The 16,967-nt window shown below is 40.8% G+C and overlaps 2 protein-coding genes across 3 annotated transcripts in view; both read right to left on the minus strand.

Annotated features, from left to right (window-relative positions):
- Nucleotides 1–6,464, minus strand: part of fmnl2a (formin-like 2a) — a 48,183-nt gene extending 41,719 nt beyond the window's left edge. For both annotated transcript variants that reach the window (XM_085373776.1, XM_085373777.1), the window contains exon 1: nucleotides 5,796–6,464. In XM_085373776.1, coding sequence (XP_085229902.1) covers nucleotides 5,796–5,909 — 114 coding nt within the window. In that variant the 5' untranslated portion in view covers nucleotides 5,910–6,464. The remainder of the gene's footprint in view (nucleotides 1–5,795) is intronic.
- Nucleotides 6,465–10,529: 4,065 nt separating this feature from the next.
- On the minus strand, nucleotides 10,530–16,255 carry sumo3b (small ubiquitin like modifier 3b). Its single transcript, XM_085375218.1, has 4 exons — nucleotides 16,147–16,255; nucleotides 15,450–15,578; nucleotides 15,274–15,345; nucleotides 10,530–11,495 (listed from the first exon to the last, which is right to left on the minus strand). Exons 1-4 carry the CDS (start codon nucleotides 16,165–16,167, stop codon nucleotides 11,433–11,435), a joined length of 285 nt encoding a protein of 94 aa, XP_085231344.1. The 5' UTR covers nucleotides 16,168–16,255; the 3' UTR covers nucleotides 10,530–11,432.
- Nucleotides 16,256–16,967: the final 712 nt, after the last annotated feature.

Below are 16,967 nucleotides of genomic sequence, written 5' to 3' on the forward strand. Positions count from 1 at the left end.
CTGTTGCTCTTTTGTGTGAATTTTGGACTGGTCCTGGCAATGGACTGTTACCCACATGAAAGGATCAGACTGGTCTTTTTAAGACTCCATCATCATACACCTGCAGGAAGAATTACACCAAATATAACTATGGATGGCCAAGTCTAAACAATGACTCCAGGCTGATGTCAAAACTCCCAGGGACATTTTCTTTTCCTCTTAACACAGTTGCTAGCTGGCATTCAACATTTCATTGATGCCAAACAAAGTGTTCGGCTGCTTTATTAGTCCACAACCACGCAACTGAAACTTGATTCAGCAGGTAAACAAAAGCAAAGTAAAATCAAAACAAAGTCCAGCTGACAGGTTTAAAGATTATTCTAGAGTCAATGATTTCCTTTGGGTTTATGTGCCACCCACATAGTGGAGTAGAAAACCGAACCCCCGAATGTGCACATGTCAAAACTGAAGTTAGACCAACGATACTGATTGGACCCTCAGTAGTTTCAACTGGGTGGTGACTGCACACAGCTGAGAGACTTTTTCTCACATAATCAGCTGAGCCTCTGCCAGCCAGGCAAGATGCCTCCAGGCTATGCTTTGGGATCTTGAGCAGCACATTATCGCTTCACACCGCAGTACCTCACATCCCCTCTGAGATTTCACAGGCCAGAGCGTTGGTTGCAGGATTTCATTGCTCCCTGAGCATAACATCCTCAGTGCTGTTCTGGCTAATTGGTGGGTGAGTATCCTGGGGATCCAGCACAGCAGAAACCAATACAAACACACACACGCTTAGAAACGGGTATGTGTGGAGGCCTCTCGTGGCCTGCCGGCTCTGGGTCCAGTGCCAGGCTCCGTCTTGGGCTTCACACAGAATAAAGAGCAGCTCTGTCTGGTGGTCCTGACGCACGGGATTCAGCCACTGCTCATCCTCTGCACCACAGACAAAACCCACTGTTCTATTTTATTAATGAAGAAGAGTCAACGTGGAAAAACCTAAGAGGTTTAGCTTAGTCACTTCCTGGGTTTCATGTAGCACTGTGTGAGATGCAGGGCTCAGTGTCTTCGCACATTTGAATGACATTCTAACAAAAAGCCAATTTGCATATTACCACCAATGCACTTTGGATACACCTTACCCTGGGAAGTACCAGAAAGCGTTTTCCAGGTAAAAACCCACTCTGGACCTGCCGATGTGACAGATTAGACTTCATTTAAACATGAGGGCTACTCTTGTGATTAATCTGCTGGAGTGGATTTCAGATGCGGTACCTCACAGCAGAAATAACAGCAGATTGTGGTGCGTCGCAGCCTTTAAACAAAGCAGCTTAGACGTAATCTGGGCAGACTACTGAGAAGAGCAACAACAGCATCCAAGCTACAGTCCCCCCCATATGGCATTTAAACAAGTAATGACTCTGAACTTCTCTGTCTCCATGACAGCAGGCACGATACTCAGAGATTCAACTCGACGGTCTCCTGGATGTGGGTGCAATCTAATTTGATTGTCAACTCTGTGGTTAGCTGAGGCAGAAGAGCAGACATGAGGCCTTGGCTGCATTCCTGTTACAGAGTCATTTTCCTTTGGTTCAGTGTGAAGCATATAGACTGACTAATACTGTACATGTGACTCCCAAAGACCGACTGTAATCATTTCACGTGCTTTCAGCTATTGTGCACTTATAAGCCAAGAAACATGTTAAAAATGCCGTTCAGAAATTTTGTCTGGATCTGGCAAGTGCATGGTTAACTGATCAGCAGCACACTGACATGACAGAACTGTGCCGTGCAGATTAGACATCAAGAGGGCTCACTCATGATCATGTGGAACTCATCTGTGGTTGACTTATGTTACCAATACTACGACAACAAGCGAGCAAAGATGCTTTAAAAGAACCAGCAACAATGAGGAGTCATAGAAAGCAGAGAGCCTTGGCATACAAACAAATTCCTATTTATGTCTCTATGACAATCTGCGCCGTCTAAACAAAGATTATTTGGGTTTAATCTCCTTCTGACTGAAGGCCAAGGCTGCATGTGAATCAGGCAGTCCGATCACAGCAGAGGCCTCAGATTACTATTAGCTCAAGTCTGTTTCAGAGATCAGTTCTTGGCCTAATGAGCCACTTCACTGGGAGCTTTTCATTTGGTAGAAACTGCAGACTCCACCAGAGGCAAGCCACTTGTATGACAATCACACACAGTGAGAGCAAACAACCATATCTAAGGAAGGTGGGTTGAAATTTAACTTACTACAGCTTTGAAGGAGCTGAAGGCAGTTAAAACTACATCAGTATAAGTTAGGGTTAGCTCACTGAGCACAGGCAAAGGTTATAGTTTCTATTATTTCTTTGGGTCTTAAATACAAACTTTCAACTATTTTAATGAGATAAATGCGATAAGTACAAAAAAACAACAACAAGATATTACAACGGCCAAGAAGTGGGGACTTCTAAGTATAATTTAGATTGGCACATGTACACAAATCATTAACTACAGACATAATATGGTGATAAACTTTAACAACACTGAATTTTGCATTGATCTTAACAGTTTATTCTTGACCTTGGAAACATTTTTGCTAAAACAATCTCCAGTGAAGGACCATTTAATGGCATTGACACATTAACTCATCTTGTGGACTGTGCCAAGATCCTGGACTTCCTGGATCTTCTAGCATTCAGTGGGTAGTTTAACAGAACACCGTGACACCAGTTCCTGTACAACACAAGTCAACATTACTTGTGCAGCTACACAAAATCTTTACTGTAGAAACTAGGTTAATTTTACATGTGTGGTTACACACAGATGCAGTCTGCTCAGATGATTTGAGTCACGAGTTCATATTTGAAAAGCTTTTCACATCACACACCGTGCAAATTTTAATAGAGTGTAGTTCTGTGCAAAACTCTTGTCACCCTTCATTTCTCTTTATATTTTGCTTCCAAGGCTCTAGACTTTCATGTAATTTTTAAGTGCTCTTGAGCAACAGTTCTCCACGCTTGCTGAAAGTTTTTCTCTGGACATTAACTGCTATTTTACTCGGTCTGTTGCAAAAGCATATGTCCTCATTTCTTTAATTGAATTCATGAAAAATGCCAACGATAACACATGAAAGGGTGGTTTTAACGCAGATACTCATAAGGAAGAAAAAACAGAGTAAAGGCTGAGTTATGAAAAATTACACTAGAACTGGACTAAGAATCGGTGGCAACAGGTCTTATTTAGTGATGAATCAAAATTTGTAATCTTTGGATCAAAATGTCATCATGTGTATGGAGGAGCTCAGAACAATGGATAGAAAAAAAATAAATGATGGAGCAGTATCAGTCGTGGATTGACCTCCTCAGAGCCAACACCTCAGCATTATTGAAGCAGTGACAGAGACAATGAGGAAAGGCAACCAGCATCCAAAGAAGAGCTTTGAATGTCCTTCAAGAAGCCTGGAGAACTAATCCTGAAGACTAATACATAAAGAAATTACAACAAGTGATGGTCAACCTCATTAGAATAGTACAAACTCTGTTTTTGCCTTATATGTTTTGTTTTTAATCTTTCATGTTTGCACACTTTAATAAATCACTGTCTATTTCCCATTTTCCTGACAAAATATCATGAAATGAGGGGCAACTCAAGACTATTGCAAAGAACTATATGTCCTCGATTAAAAAGAAAAAAACAAATACAAAGCTGTGGACAACTTGAATGTGGTTACATACTGTGCAAGCCTTTAATCCAAATGGTTCCCTGCTGTGATCCAAAGCTTGCCTGTTGATCAAATCTATTAAAAGTGGCAAGTAAACAGTCCTGCAGCTATTATTTGACCAATCTGGTGTCAATATGCAACAAGAAGACTAATATCATCATGTCCAAAAGCAGTCATTTAGTTATAGTTTACATAACTGATAAGGGGAAACCAGCCAATCAGATCGATAAAACTTTATGGGTGACTAACAAGGGGCTAAATGGCCCACTTAAATCTTGATCAGCTCTGAAGGCCTCTGTTATGTCAGGACACAAAGCAGAGCGAGGGGAATCATCCTAATCGTTTGCCACTCAAACTGAAGTGAGGTGATCAGAGTCACGTAGTGCCACTTGATAGTGCCAACTGCCATGAGCCACAGCTGAGACACATTAGGGTTTAAACGGCAGTAACTAACACTAAATGCTGTGATTATAGCACTAAGTTCTTTTAATGCTGGAGGGCTTCCATCCCACCAAGAGATGAGGCATCATGCTGGCAGTAAGGAAGAGGAGGGGAGTCAGCGGGGGAGTTCCTGACATGGTATGAGGACGGGCGTTTCAGATAGCCATCCTAAGAAATTTTAGACTTAAATAGTTTGATTAGGGCGGGGGTTTGTATCCTGGGAAGCGTAATAATGATGAGTTTTATAATCAACAAACTAAATTTTCTAGATCCCAACTGTTTTGCTATTTCTCATTTGAGAGGGGAATTCCTAATGCTTGTAAAATGTAGGAAGTAGGTGGTTCTAGTAGCAGATGTGATTAAGAAAAGGGCCTAAATCCCTCGGCAGTGTGACGTCAAACCTCTCTCTCCGTGCTGCCTCCAGGACAGAAAGGGATTCACCAGTGTCTGACAAGCAGCAATCACACCCCAACACAGCACAGCGAATTGACTTCCACCTAAACTGCTTTTTTGTGATGTGCTTACAGGCTAAACGATCTGCCCCGCCACCACTAACATAACAAAAATGCTCTGTAGCGAGTTGAAAAAAAAAAAGACAAGCTCGAAATGAAAAACCTTCTCCTCGTCTCCGTGACGAGTGCACGACGATGCAGTGATAAGAACCGGCTTGCTCAAGTCAAATTCCTTCTCCTAAAGCAGTTAATGTGTATGAGGGCGCGAGGCCAGGCGACAATCACGTTTGACCCACATTTTGCCGGCTCTCAAATTTCACCTCACTGTTCCTCTGTGCAGGTTTTGATTCACTGAGTGGGGCACAAAGCTGGAGAGCAGAAAGTCATGTGTTACTCTGTGATGGCTTAAATAAATAAAATTGTCCAAGAAGATGGTAAATAACACTTTAGTACACCAGTACACCAAGAAATGAGCAACACATCTGGCCAATCAAAACCTATTTTAAACAAACCTTTTGTGAATCCCTGCAACACAGTCAGTATCTTGATCAACTGTTTAGAACTGTTTTGCATGGAGGACTCTTTATGTTGGTGCCCAGGTAAGGTAACTGTTGACAGATCCACTGCCTGCCTATGATGTGACAGATGTTTCAAAGGACCTGACATGCCAGGCACTTAAAGCTTCAATGGGGAGCTTGTGTCTGGACTCATAAAGTTACCAGTGTAGGTGTCTCATGCATATACTTGTGGAAGTGCTACAATATTAACATTTTATCTTTTTTTTTAAATTTATTTATTTATAGGGCCAAAACGTAGTGTCTGATCTATTTCAGGACTATGTGGTAAAAAGTGTAAAAGCTGACTCAGATACTTGTTGAATCAAAAAGAAAGAAGGTATCAATAAATTCCCAGTCCTGCTACAACTTCATCGCTACTTTGATTACGGTTTAAAAAAAAACACACAACAAAGTTTAGAAGTTTTGTCAAGGTCAAAAAACGTCATATCAGAGGAACAGATGCAGATCTTGTGCAAATAAACAAACACTTTTCTGTTTGGAATGACTTTTTTTTTTTTAACTGAGCAACAAAGAGAGGATCGGGGCGTGCAGGACGAGAAACAGAGGGTCCAACCTACACACACAGCTGTCCCGTCCCGGGGCACCGGAGCATGGAGGGAACAAAGAGAAGACAGATGCAAACGACTTTTTTCTTACCAAAACGATTGCAAATCTCTCCTCCAGTTCACCTGCGTCTGGCATGGGGAGTTTCAGGGGCATGTTGTGTCCCCTGAGATCAGTGTGGTGGTCCATGCTCCCTGCGTTCCCCATGATTCCTCTTTTGACCAGAAACCCCAACTTTTTCCCCTCTTAGTCCACTTGAGAAAAAAACAAAACAAAAAAAAAACTGCACGGCGATAAAAAGGGGAAATATCCGCACGCTCTTCGCTTTGCTCAGTCGCCCTGGCAGGATCCTCGCAGGTTTATCCAGATCACTTCTTCTTCTTCTTCAACATAAAGCACATGTGAGGGAAGTAACATAATGCGACGGGTCCGAGCGCAAGCGGCGGCGGCGGCAGAGGAGTCCCTGATGAAACATTTTCACGGCAAAGGGAAGAAACCTGGAAACGTGACTCCTCTTACTCACTCGGACCTTTTCTATGCAGTTATCCGTATCTTGCACAATTTCGGCTCCACTCCCAGCCGGTAGTAATGACGACGAGCATGATTCACGATTACTGCAACCCTATCTGTTACTTAGTAGTGACTGAGTGAATGAGTGAGTGAGCGGGTCCGGCTTTCCTAATCCCTCCACTGCTGACCAGCTAGTTAAGGAGGAGGGGGTGTCCACACGCTCACACACACTTGGACACACTCGCAGCCTGCGCGCACACTCTCATCCCTCTTTTACAATGAGTCCTTTCAGGGGGGCGAGCCTCCCACTTCTTCTTGGGGCGTAGCTCCCAAAGCCGTAGCTAAGGAGATGCTCGGTGTTGCATTGTGGTACTTTGAGTCCAGAGTCAGGGGCCAGTAATCAAGGGACGCCCTCGTGCAAAAGAAGAGCGAGTGCAGGGACTCTGTGAAGTGAATCCATCCTTCTTACGGTGTGTTTTTCACTTTTTGTGTAGATAAACTTAATTTGTTATATAATATCCTGCCAAACTCTGTCACAATGACTTCATTAGTCAAGCGTTTTCTACACATGTATGATTATCAGTTTTGAGCTTAACCAGTTATCATATTGAACAATGTTTTCCAAAAACAGCACATGAGTGTAATAAATCAGTAACTCCAGGCATCATAAGTAGTCACAATGAGATAAGGCTATTTTAATTTACACCTATTTCTAAATTTTGACCATGACTATTTGAGGGAAAAGATTTGCACACAATGACCTTTTCCCTCAGAACAGTCATTTATTAGACAATATTTATTGGCTGAAAATGTGCAAACCAATCACTGCGGTCAAAGCAACAAACACAGACAGGTGTTTTTAATTGTGTGTACTTTTCTATAGCAACAGCAAACTTATAACTTATAACTTTTAACAGGAAGCGATCTCCAGCAGAATCAGGCTCCGGGTGGGACAGCTATGTGGTGGAAAAGAGAGACCTCTAAAAAACGGGACAAATGACAGCTAAACAAAGATGCGAGGAAAGTTAATAATGGATGGATGGAGAAGTGCCCAGTGCATCAGGCAAAGTCCCTCAATGTGACTAAGGGGTGGTTCAGGATCATAACATCCGACCCAAACTATAAGCTTGATCAAAATGGTTTATCAGCTATTTCAAACATTTCCCCCCCAATGAACTTACATTTTAAAAAACTAACTCTTGAACCTCTTGAACATTGGATTCAGTGTAAAATGTGATGATCAACATTCAGTGACAGTAGTAGCAGTCTGCTCAGTTGTGACACCTTAACATTTGTGTAATAAACATATATACATATATTTCTGTATTATACTAAGTACATATTCAGTGGTGAAGGGCAGTCAACATCCACTGTAGAGTTCCTATCAGATCCAGTCTGTTTTTGTTTTTAAACATATTAGGATCTTCAACATGGCTTAAAATGAAATCTGATGCGGTCAGGGTGGAGACCACATTACGCACAACTGGGTGACATCAGCATGCAACCTTTTGGAGAAAATCCAGAGGTTCTCCAGATGCACAGTGCTTTCATTCAGCCTGCTTGACTGACCGAGTAGGGGAGGGTGTCATATATGAGGTTACTTGGCTGCAAACACCAAGGATGCAAAGCACAGCTGACTGACCTCATTCGCTCATTACGTGTTTAAAGTTGAGTATTGTTATTTTGCTCTGTAAGAACCCCTCCCCCCTGCACTGGCTTATTCAAAAGCCATTTATGCTCATTTTGATGTCTGAAGATACTAATTTACCAACAAATTTATTTCATACACCAATTCAACTGCTCAATAACACAAATAGCTTGTCATATGGCAGCTCAGTGCATTTAGACATGTTGACACGGTCAAGGTGATCTGCTGAAGTTTAAACTGAGCATCAGAATTAGTGCCAGGCGGCCTAGTGAGCGGCAGTTCTCTGGGTGAAAATGCCTTGTTGATGTTGAGGTCAGAGGAGAACGATTAGACTGCTTTGAGCTAATATTACAACCAAGGTACACAGAAGAGCATCTCCGTACACACAATACGTAGAACCAGTAGCAGAAGACCACACCGGGTGCTACTCTTGTAAGCTAAGAGGAAAATGATGCTGTATTTTGCATAGACTTACCAAAACTGGACAACAGAAGATTGGAAAAACATTGCCTGGTCTGAAAAGTCTTGATTTCTGCTGCAACTTTTAATGGTTGGATGGTAGAACCAGAATCTGGTGTAAACCTGTGAAAACATGGAGCCATCCTGCCTTGTATCAACGGTTCAAACTGGTGGTGTAATTTTGTTTGAGATATTTTCTTTGTATGCTTTTACAGACTTTTGGGGCTCCATGTTTTTTTTATGGCAATATAAATAACAACGATAATAATGTCAACATAATTTAACTTTGAATCTTGCATTTGTTCTCTGAAAATTGTTTCTTTTTCTCTACATAAATCTAAATGTGCAGCTCACTCTATAATCCACCTATTATCTCAGACAATAAACAGCCTTTACTTTACAATGATCAGCACATGACACGAGCTCAACAATGACTTAACATTAAAACAATGACAACAACACTGTGTGTCGATTAAGTGCAGTGTCAAACAAATGAGGTTGTGTGCTGAAATAACAAGCGTTCCTGACACAGCGGACGGTGACACAGCAGCAATAAAAACAAACAGTGAGGAAGACTGTTTCATTCTTACCCCTCAAAGTAAATAATGGTTTCATTTTTAGTAGATATAGAATGTGCAGAAAGGTGATTAACATAAGCTTAATTAAAATAAACAACAGATAATTTTTCTTTTACTCATTTAATCAACAGCACCTCAGTTTTCTACCTAACACAAATTGCTGAATATTCTTCCAAAGATTGTACATTAGATGCCAGCAGGATGTTGCATGTATGGGTGGAGGCGGCATCTTGCAGCTGCATTTCTGAAAAATCTTGGGGGGGGGGGGTGGTATGATGGCCTCAGATATGTCCATGAGGAAATATAAAATGCAAAAGAGGTGCCAAAAATAAAAGCAGCACAATCACGCCAGTGTGTGAGGAATCTCACAGGGAGTTCACTTGGCTGCTCAGTTTAGTAACATCTGTGAAATCAAGCTCTCTTAAAAGGAGACTCATGAAGTTATAGCCTTCATAAGGCTCGAGTAGATTAACAAATGTCTTTGTATTTTAACTTATGGCGCTGGAGGGTGCAGTGATTGAATCAAGTACCAACAGATCGTAAGGATAATGGTGCCATCTAGTGTATATTGCTTCCTACTCTGGAGCAGATTAAGACAAAGCTAAATGTCCACAACCCTTTAAAGGAAGACTAAATAACCTGATCATTATGGTTAATGGTCAGGGGTACCAAACATATGGGCCAGGGGCCAGAAGTAGCCTGCCAAGGACTCAAATCTGGGCCACAGGACACCTTTAAAAATAAAGAAAAAAAAGAAAAAGTGGCCACTTGAGGGCAGTTTTGGGACTTGACTATATTTAAGTTTAACAGCTTTTCCTACTGACATGCAGACAACACCAAAGTAAATAATTTCTATTCACCCCCCCCAATCTACAATAGAAAATTCTATTGTTATGGTGGGTCCGCATGAGAAAAACAAAACATTAAATGTAATAAGTTTTTTAAAAGTAGTATTTTTTTTTTTTTTTTTAAATAGTAAAAGCTTATTACAGTAGAGTGGGTAATGAGCTACCAGAGGTTTCTGTAAATTTTCATATTTATTTCTTAGAATTTAAGCCCAAAGAATCATGCTGGCAGATTTCTTTGACCTGGCCTTGTGAAGTCTTTCCAAGCTCCTTAGACTACGATGACCTAACATATTTACTTCCCATCATAACCAGTGTCCAGGATACTTATTTTCACATGTAGTTTGACAAGGAAGAACCACAGATATATAAAAAAAATAAAATAAAATAAAAAACCCAACACATCATTGTATTTAGAAAATCAGGCACGTTTCTTTGCCCGCTATTTTAAATTAGTTCCTGTTTATGCCAAAGATGTAAATATTTTACACCCGCTCTGCACTGGCAACTAAAGACTTTACAGTACTCTGACACAAATGAAAGCCAACAGGGTTCAGGCAGCTGAGTATCAAACTATATTTATTGTATACAGTATAAGGACAAAAAAAAAATTAAAGAAAAAGAACATTTGCCAACATCACCATGCAAATCTAAAATGTTTAAATTTGAAACGCAGGTGAAAATGAACAAGAACAAAAAAGGTTCCATCAACACACAAGCATAAAACAACGTTAATGTTTGGATAGACTTTTTACAAACGTATTCAAATTGGCAACATGTCATGTATGTATGTATGTATGTATGTATGTATGTATGTATACAATGAGTGAAATACTTATTCTTGGATGAGATAAAATGTCTCTGATAAAAGGTGAGGAGTTTTTCCCCTTTTAAAGTCCTGGACAGGCATAAAATCAACTTTACACATGAAAACAACCGTTTTTCTGCTGTGCAATACCACCAACCACTGAGTTACAATAACTTTTACATCTACATTTTTATATTAGTCAAACCCTTTTATAAAAAGAAACCTTTTCATTTAGCATTTTTGGTCCAAGAACCTTACTGTACTACCAGTCAGATAAATCCACTTTGAAGGTAACAGTATTGAGGTAAACCATCCATAATGACGCTTTCCAAGCACAAGTATTTCTCCTGTTGAAGATAAACTGTGCATGGACAGATTTCTAAATGTTCTTTTAAAAACGCGACTAAAATCTACATGAGAATAATGTCACAAAATCTCCCATCTATGAACAGATCACTACTGACTATCCCAGCAGCATTCCTCATAAGTACATGAATATTTAAATAGTCAAGTCCATCCTGAATATGAATTCTTACCATTATCTGGAAAAAAATTAAACAAATATCAAGAAACAGAAAAGAAAGCATGTCATTTAGCTTACTCAGACAGCTGAACATCACAAAAACCCCACAATGGTCCCGTCATTACAAGCCATAATATGAGATGTACTCTGTCCTTATGAATTTCAAATCGGTTTTGGTGAATAAAACATTAAGTTACCTAATCTCAAAGTCTGTATTTGGCCCCAAATGATCATTATTATCCTTTTTATTTTTTGTTGTGTGAAGTCTTTCATTTAGGGAAGCACAGTCGATAAACCTAATAGAAAAAGAAAACTGAATTGAAAAGGAGAAACAAAACAAAATTGTTGACTCTTTCCACTTAACAGACTCCTCCCGTCTGTTGCTGAAATACATCAATAGTGTCTTCATCCTCCATCTCCAGCTGCAACAAAGACACGTGCACATTAGTCTCTCAGACCATGTCTTGACAGGAAGTTTTCAGTAATGCTAATAATATCATGTAGGCAGGTTTCCCTGCCTAAATTACCACTTTTAAATTACCATGTTAGGACTGTTTTGTTTGTCTGTCTTATCCCTGAGGTGTAATATATATTATTAGAGTTAAAATGAACACTGACAATTTGGTGCACAAAAAGAGCTTTCTGAAATGAACAAAATTTACACGTATTTTGTACCCTGTATGTGTAAAGCACAACTAATATTGGACAATGTTTCCCCGAAAGGTCACTGCAGACACTGGACTTTTACCATAATTCCACTTTTTTTTTTTGATAGGTTTGAGGTCGTTGCACTTTGAAATGATTTCTACTGAACAATCCTGAGGTAGATACAACATCCAGTCTGTTCAATGTACCAGCTCCACTGGTAGCTAAACAGTTCCAGATCAACATGCTACAACCTGCATGTGGAACAGCTAGTAACAGTTCCTTTGTTTATGTCTGAAGGATGTCTCCTCCAGACATACTTCAGGTAATTCTGCTCAGAAAGTTTTGTCTAATCTGATTAACATTCTCCTGGAGAACATTTGTGCATGTGGTCAGCAGAAAGCTTTTGTTTAGCTTTGCATGTCCTTTTTGGATGGCAGCCTCAGTCTACAGCAATACAAACTCATGAGTGTCTCCAATGGTCCAGCAGCTTCAAGTTCATGATGGGTCTATGCCTTGATGGGTTCACACCATCCAAACCAGCTTCCATTCAGCCAACCTCTTTGGTCTTTTCAGACTTTGGCTAACTTGTTGACCATTTGAACCGATGGTCTTGTAATGTGCAGCTGTAATGTGCAGCTGTTCAGGAATTTGTCACATACACAAATATAGGTTTCCCTTTCTCTGAGCGTTTTGGACTTTCATTCTGCTTTTTGTCAGTCCAGTGGCAAAAAGCAAATGGTTTGTGAGAAAGTATGAGCTTTACTCAACCACAATTATTAACAGAAGGCTGGAAGTCTTTCAGGAAAGAAAATTTAGAACTGACAGCATCGCCAATTTAAAACAAAAATTTAAAAATGTGTTGAACGCTCGCTCTAGGTTAGGGAAGACAAGCTGCCTCAAGCAGAGTTAAAGTATCTTGGGATCTTATTCACAAGTGATGGGAAGGTGAAGCGTGAGTTGGACTGCTCGACTGGTGTGACGTCAGGAGTAATATGCGCTTGTGCTGGCCCATTAATAAAGAAATGGGCTAAGCTGAAAGGAGCTTTCAATTTACTAGTCCATCTACATGCCATCCCTAACCTGTGGTTATGAAATACGGGGTAGTGACTGAAAGAACAAGGTCACAAATACAAGTGGCAGAAATGAGTTTCCTCTGTAGGGTGGCTGGGCTCAGCTTTAGGCCTGATTTATGGCGTTTTCATGTTCACCACACACCCTCCGTCATGGGTGGTGTGTGCACAGTTTGACGTCACATTGCCTGATGCACACCCACAGTATTTGTAGCGCCTTGACTGGTCGTCCGCCTCTCGACTTTTGCAAACTGGCACGTTGTGCCGCAGCTAAGCTAAAGACATGTGTGTACAGTCATTTAGGATTTTACAGTCATTTTGATGATATTCCAGTACAGAAGCTCAGATATATCATTCAGGAGAATACTGCACCGGGTTCCTGCACTTAACGGCAGGAAAACTGACTGTGTGATGATGATCTAGACTTCTGGGGGAAATCTACGTCGTAACCGGAACCTTTAGATCCTACCAGTAACTTCCCAAGTAGCTTGATGTGAACCTCCTGACAAATGTAACTACATGTATGGTTGATGCACCACGAAGTAACTGAATGGCTTGGAAGTAGGGATGGGTACCGGTGTCCGGTGCCATCATTCTGACAAACGGTAGTAACCAGACCGAAAAGCAGCGCACATTTCGGTGCTTTATTTCGGTGCTTTTTTTCCTGAGCTGTGATACACTTCTAGCCAATCATTTTACGTTTCCGAGGATAGTAGGCGGGCCCAGGTACGTACGTTCTTTTAGAGCAGAGCTACAGATTAAAAATGTCCAAGGCGAAGCGGTCAAAAGTCTGGTTGTACTTCACAGCAAAATATGCAAACTCAGCAGCCTGCAACAAGTGCTTTAAGCTGATACTGTGATACTGTCAAAGGAGGTAACACCTCAAATCCGATGAAACACCTGGCGACGCATAGCGTTTTTTTTAAAGCCCAGAAATGCACCGTATTTGATAGCTTGCTGCGAGACCTCACACCGAGCACATCTACTGCGGGTGGGTTGCCTGTTATGCAACATCCCCCAAAAACACGAAGAGTAGAGTCCTGGCCCCTAGCCCTGCCAGTGTAGCAGAAATGACGACGGATGATGATGCAGCAGCAGCCGTTCTTCTCTGCGCGAGTAGCTTAATGTTGTTCGTGTGTAATTTACGTTGAGTAGGCTAACCATGTTATTAAATGAATGCATGTAAGGTGAACTAGCAAACATCATAGCTACATGCGGCTGTCCTCTTGTTTGATGGCAGATACTCCCTTCACCCTGGCCAAAAAGGCTAAAATGACCAAAGAAAAAAAGTGGAAAACAGTTAAACATGAGAGGTTTTGGACAAAGTTTGTGTTTTTTCCATTGTTTAAGCACTGCTTCCAGCCAAGAGTGATACCATATATGCCCCATAGCTGCAGAAAAGGCTAACATTGTTATCTTTTTACAAAAAACAGCTGAACATGAGAGGTTTTTGGACCAATTTTGTGTTCTCCATTCTTTAAGCACCGGTTTGAGCACCGGCACCGTTTCAAAAGTACCGATTTGGCACCGGTATCGGATAAAACCTAAACGATACCCATCCCTACTTGGAAGGTTACAGCATAGGGTTAATAGGGATTTTCAGTTACGTCATAAGTAACGATGTAGATTTCCCACAGAAGTCTAAATCATGCTTTAAAGATAAGGCAAGGAACACCGAAATCTGAAAGGATCTCTGGAGTAGAACCACTCCTCCTACAAAAGGAGCCAGTCGAGGTGGTTAAGTCCTCTCTTTGCAAGGCATGCCCAACTGGGAAGAGAACCCAGAGTAGCGCCAGAAACATCTTCCTTTTCTTTCTTTTAAATGTCAAAAAAGTTGCTTAAAACTAAAAATTATATTTTTATTTATCAGGCAAATAAACTAAATCCACATTTTAGTGGATTTATTATTTTTTCCTAATTTTTTAGCATTCTAAATATTACTGATTAAAAAGGTTTTACATCTTTATCTTTACTTATTTGGCCAAGTTTGAGCAACAAACAAAGAATTTGACTTTGGTTTACTTTACATTCAAAATATTTGTTAAGCCCTGTACTATTTCAGTGTTGCAACTATAAAGTAGCTAAACACAGAGCAGAAAAAAAAAAGTGGTCTTATGCTTCACACTATATAAACATATAAAACTGATATCCAACGCTGAATATCTTTTCATTACGCATAAAAATACAAGAGGACAAGTAGATCTTATCCTCCGATTTGGCTGTTACATGCCATTTTGCATCACTTTAATGACGACATTACAAATATCCAACCAAATGCATTAACTTTATGATTTATAGCTGTAAGTCTTCACTTTGAGGTTGTGATTGGGCATTTTCTGGAGAAGCTGAGATGTACAACTTGGCCTGAAGGCTGTACTTGTTGTGCTGGCATAAAAGACTTTCTAGTTAAAGAAAACAAGGGCAATGCTATTTTGCATCTTCAAACCTCCATAATGAACTGGGCCTTTAGTATTTTACCAACCTGTGCAGGTGTGTCCGTTTCATTAATTGGTTGTCCATCAAACCTAAACCTTATCTGCCGAATCGACAATCCCTGGAAAAGACAGAAAGGAATTTTCTCTTAGATTCTGCATCTAGTTAATCATTTACAAGGTAATACGCAATAATATGAGCAAAAAAGCTCAAAGGGCCCCATACCTGTCTTTCGCAGTATGCCTTCATTAGCTTGCTTAATGGAGTGTGCCTTTTAATTTTGAACTGTACAACCGAGCCATCCTGACCAGCTACCTTGAGGTTAATGTGGTCGTTCTCCGTCTTCACTCCTTCCTGCAACAAAAGCAAAAAGGTCACCAACAGAAGCGTCCGGGAGTAAGCCCCGATTAGTTCAAAGTAGCAGCCAACCTAAGTTAGCCAACTACGTTTACAAGAAAGCGTGATAACGGAGGGAGGTAGGTTTCAAACCCAAAACCCGCACGCATACACACTTCCTTTCGCCTTCTCCCAGCGTTAGCATAGCAGGCTAGTCCGTGTTCAAACTGGCGCAGAAAGCCACAATGGCGCAAACAGTAAAGGGGAAAAAAAACAAGCCATTCATTTCGCTAGCACTCTCTGTTACCGACATTAGCAAACATAGTTTAACTGAAAGGTACGCCGATAGGCAGGAGGCTGGATATGGAAGATACAGAACAGGATAGGCACAAACTGAGCTTAAAGCCAAAATATCCGCAAATTGAGCAACCTTTGTTTCCCCCGTCTACCCGCTCAAACTAGGAAACTGCAGCCTTTAAGCAGCACTAGCTTAGCAGAACATGCTAACGGCTGCTTGCAGCGGGCATAATGAGCACCTAAAGATGAACATGACCCAGATGTGTCTCTGTAGGAGCGCGGCACCGACCTTTGGCTTTTCTTCAGACATTCTGCTATTTCCTCCGGTATTTAAGAGTAACGTGGACTCCGGCCGATAATGGTGAAGCGGTTTATCAGCTCCTCCGGCTCTTTCGTTTGGCGAGGGAGCGCGCAGTGATATTTAAAATGTAATTCGACCAAAAACGTCACGTGATCCATTTTTCGTCTGGGCCGCGGATGCGTGAGCGTCCGCTAATTTGCGCACTCCCGTGACATAGGGGAAACAAAAGGGCCCTGATCAAAGAAAACGCGGGAGCTCAGGACAGAAGCTTTCAAATGGCAGCTAATTTACCATGGAAGCTGGCCACACTCATCTCATTACCATAGTAATTACATAGACTCGTTATTATTTATCCCTTGAATCCAAAAGTTGTATTTTTAATTTTATTAATCTTTAGAGATCTGCCATATACACTTAGGTCTTTAAGTTTTTGGATAGTCACACCTTTTCTTGTTATTATATCATGGATGAGCAGTGATTTTGCAAAGTGTTGCATAAACTGTTTTGTCAGCTTTGAGATTCAAGATTACAAATAAACATATCAGAGAGTTATCAAAAACTCTGAAAAGGACTAAAGTGCATGATTACAGAATTCTTTCCATGGATAAGAAAACCACCTCCACAACATCCAGCTAAGTCAAGAATGCTCCTGAGGAGGGACGTGTATTATTGTCAATCAAGACACGCCTTCATGAACGTAAAGAAAGAGGATTTAGTTTAAGGTGCAAGCCACTGGTTACAGTCAAGAACAAGAAATCCAGAGTAGACTTTGCCAGAAAGATTCTAAAACAGCCTACACAGTTCTGGAA

This window comes from Diplotaxodon limnothrissa, linkage group LG16 (assembly GCF_057381915.1).
Source record: "Diplotaxodon limnothrissa isolate DT_005_m linkage group LG16, D_limnothrissa_male_GT1.1, whole genome shotgun sequence".
Classification (NCBI taxonomy): domain Eukaryota; kingdom Metazoa; phylum Chordata; class Actinopteri; order Cichliformes; family Cichlidae; genus Diplotaxodon; species Diplotaxodon limnothrissa.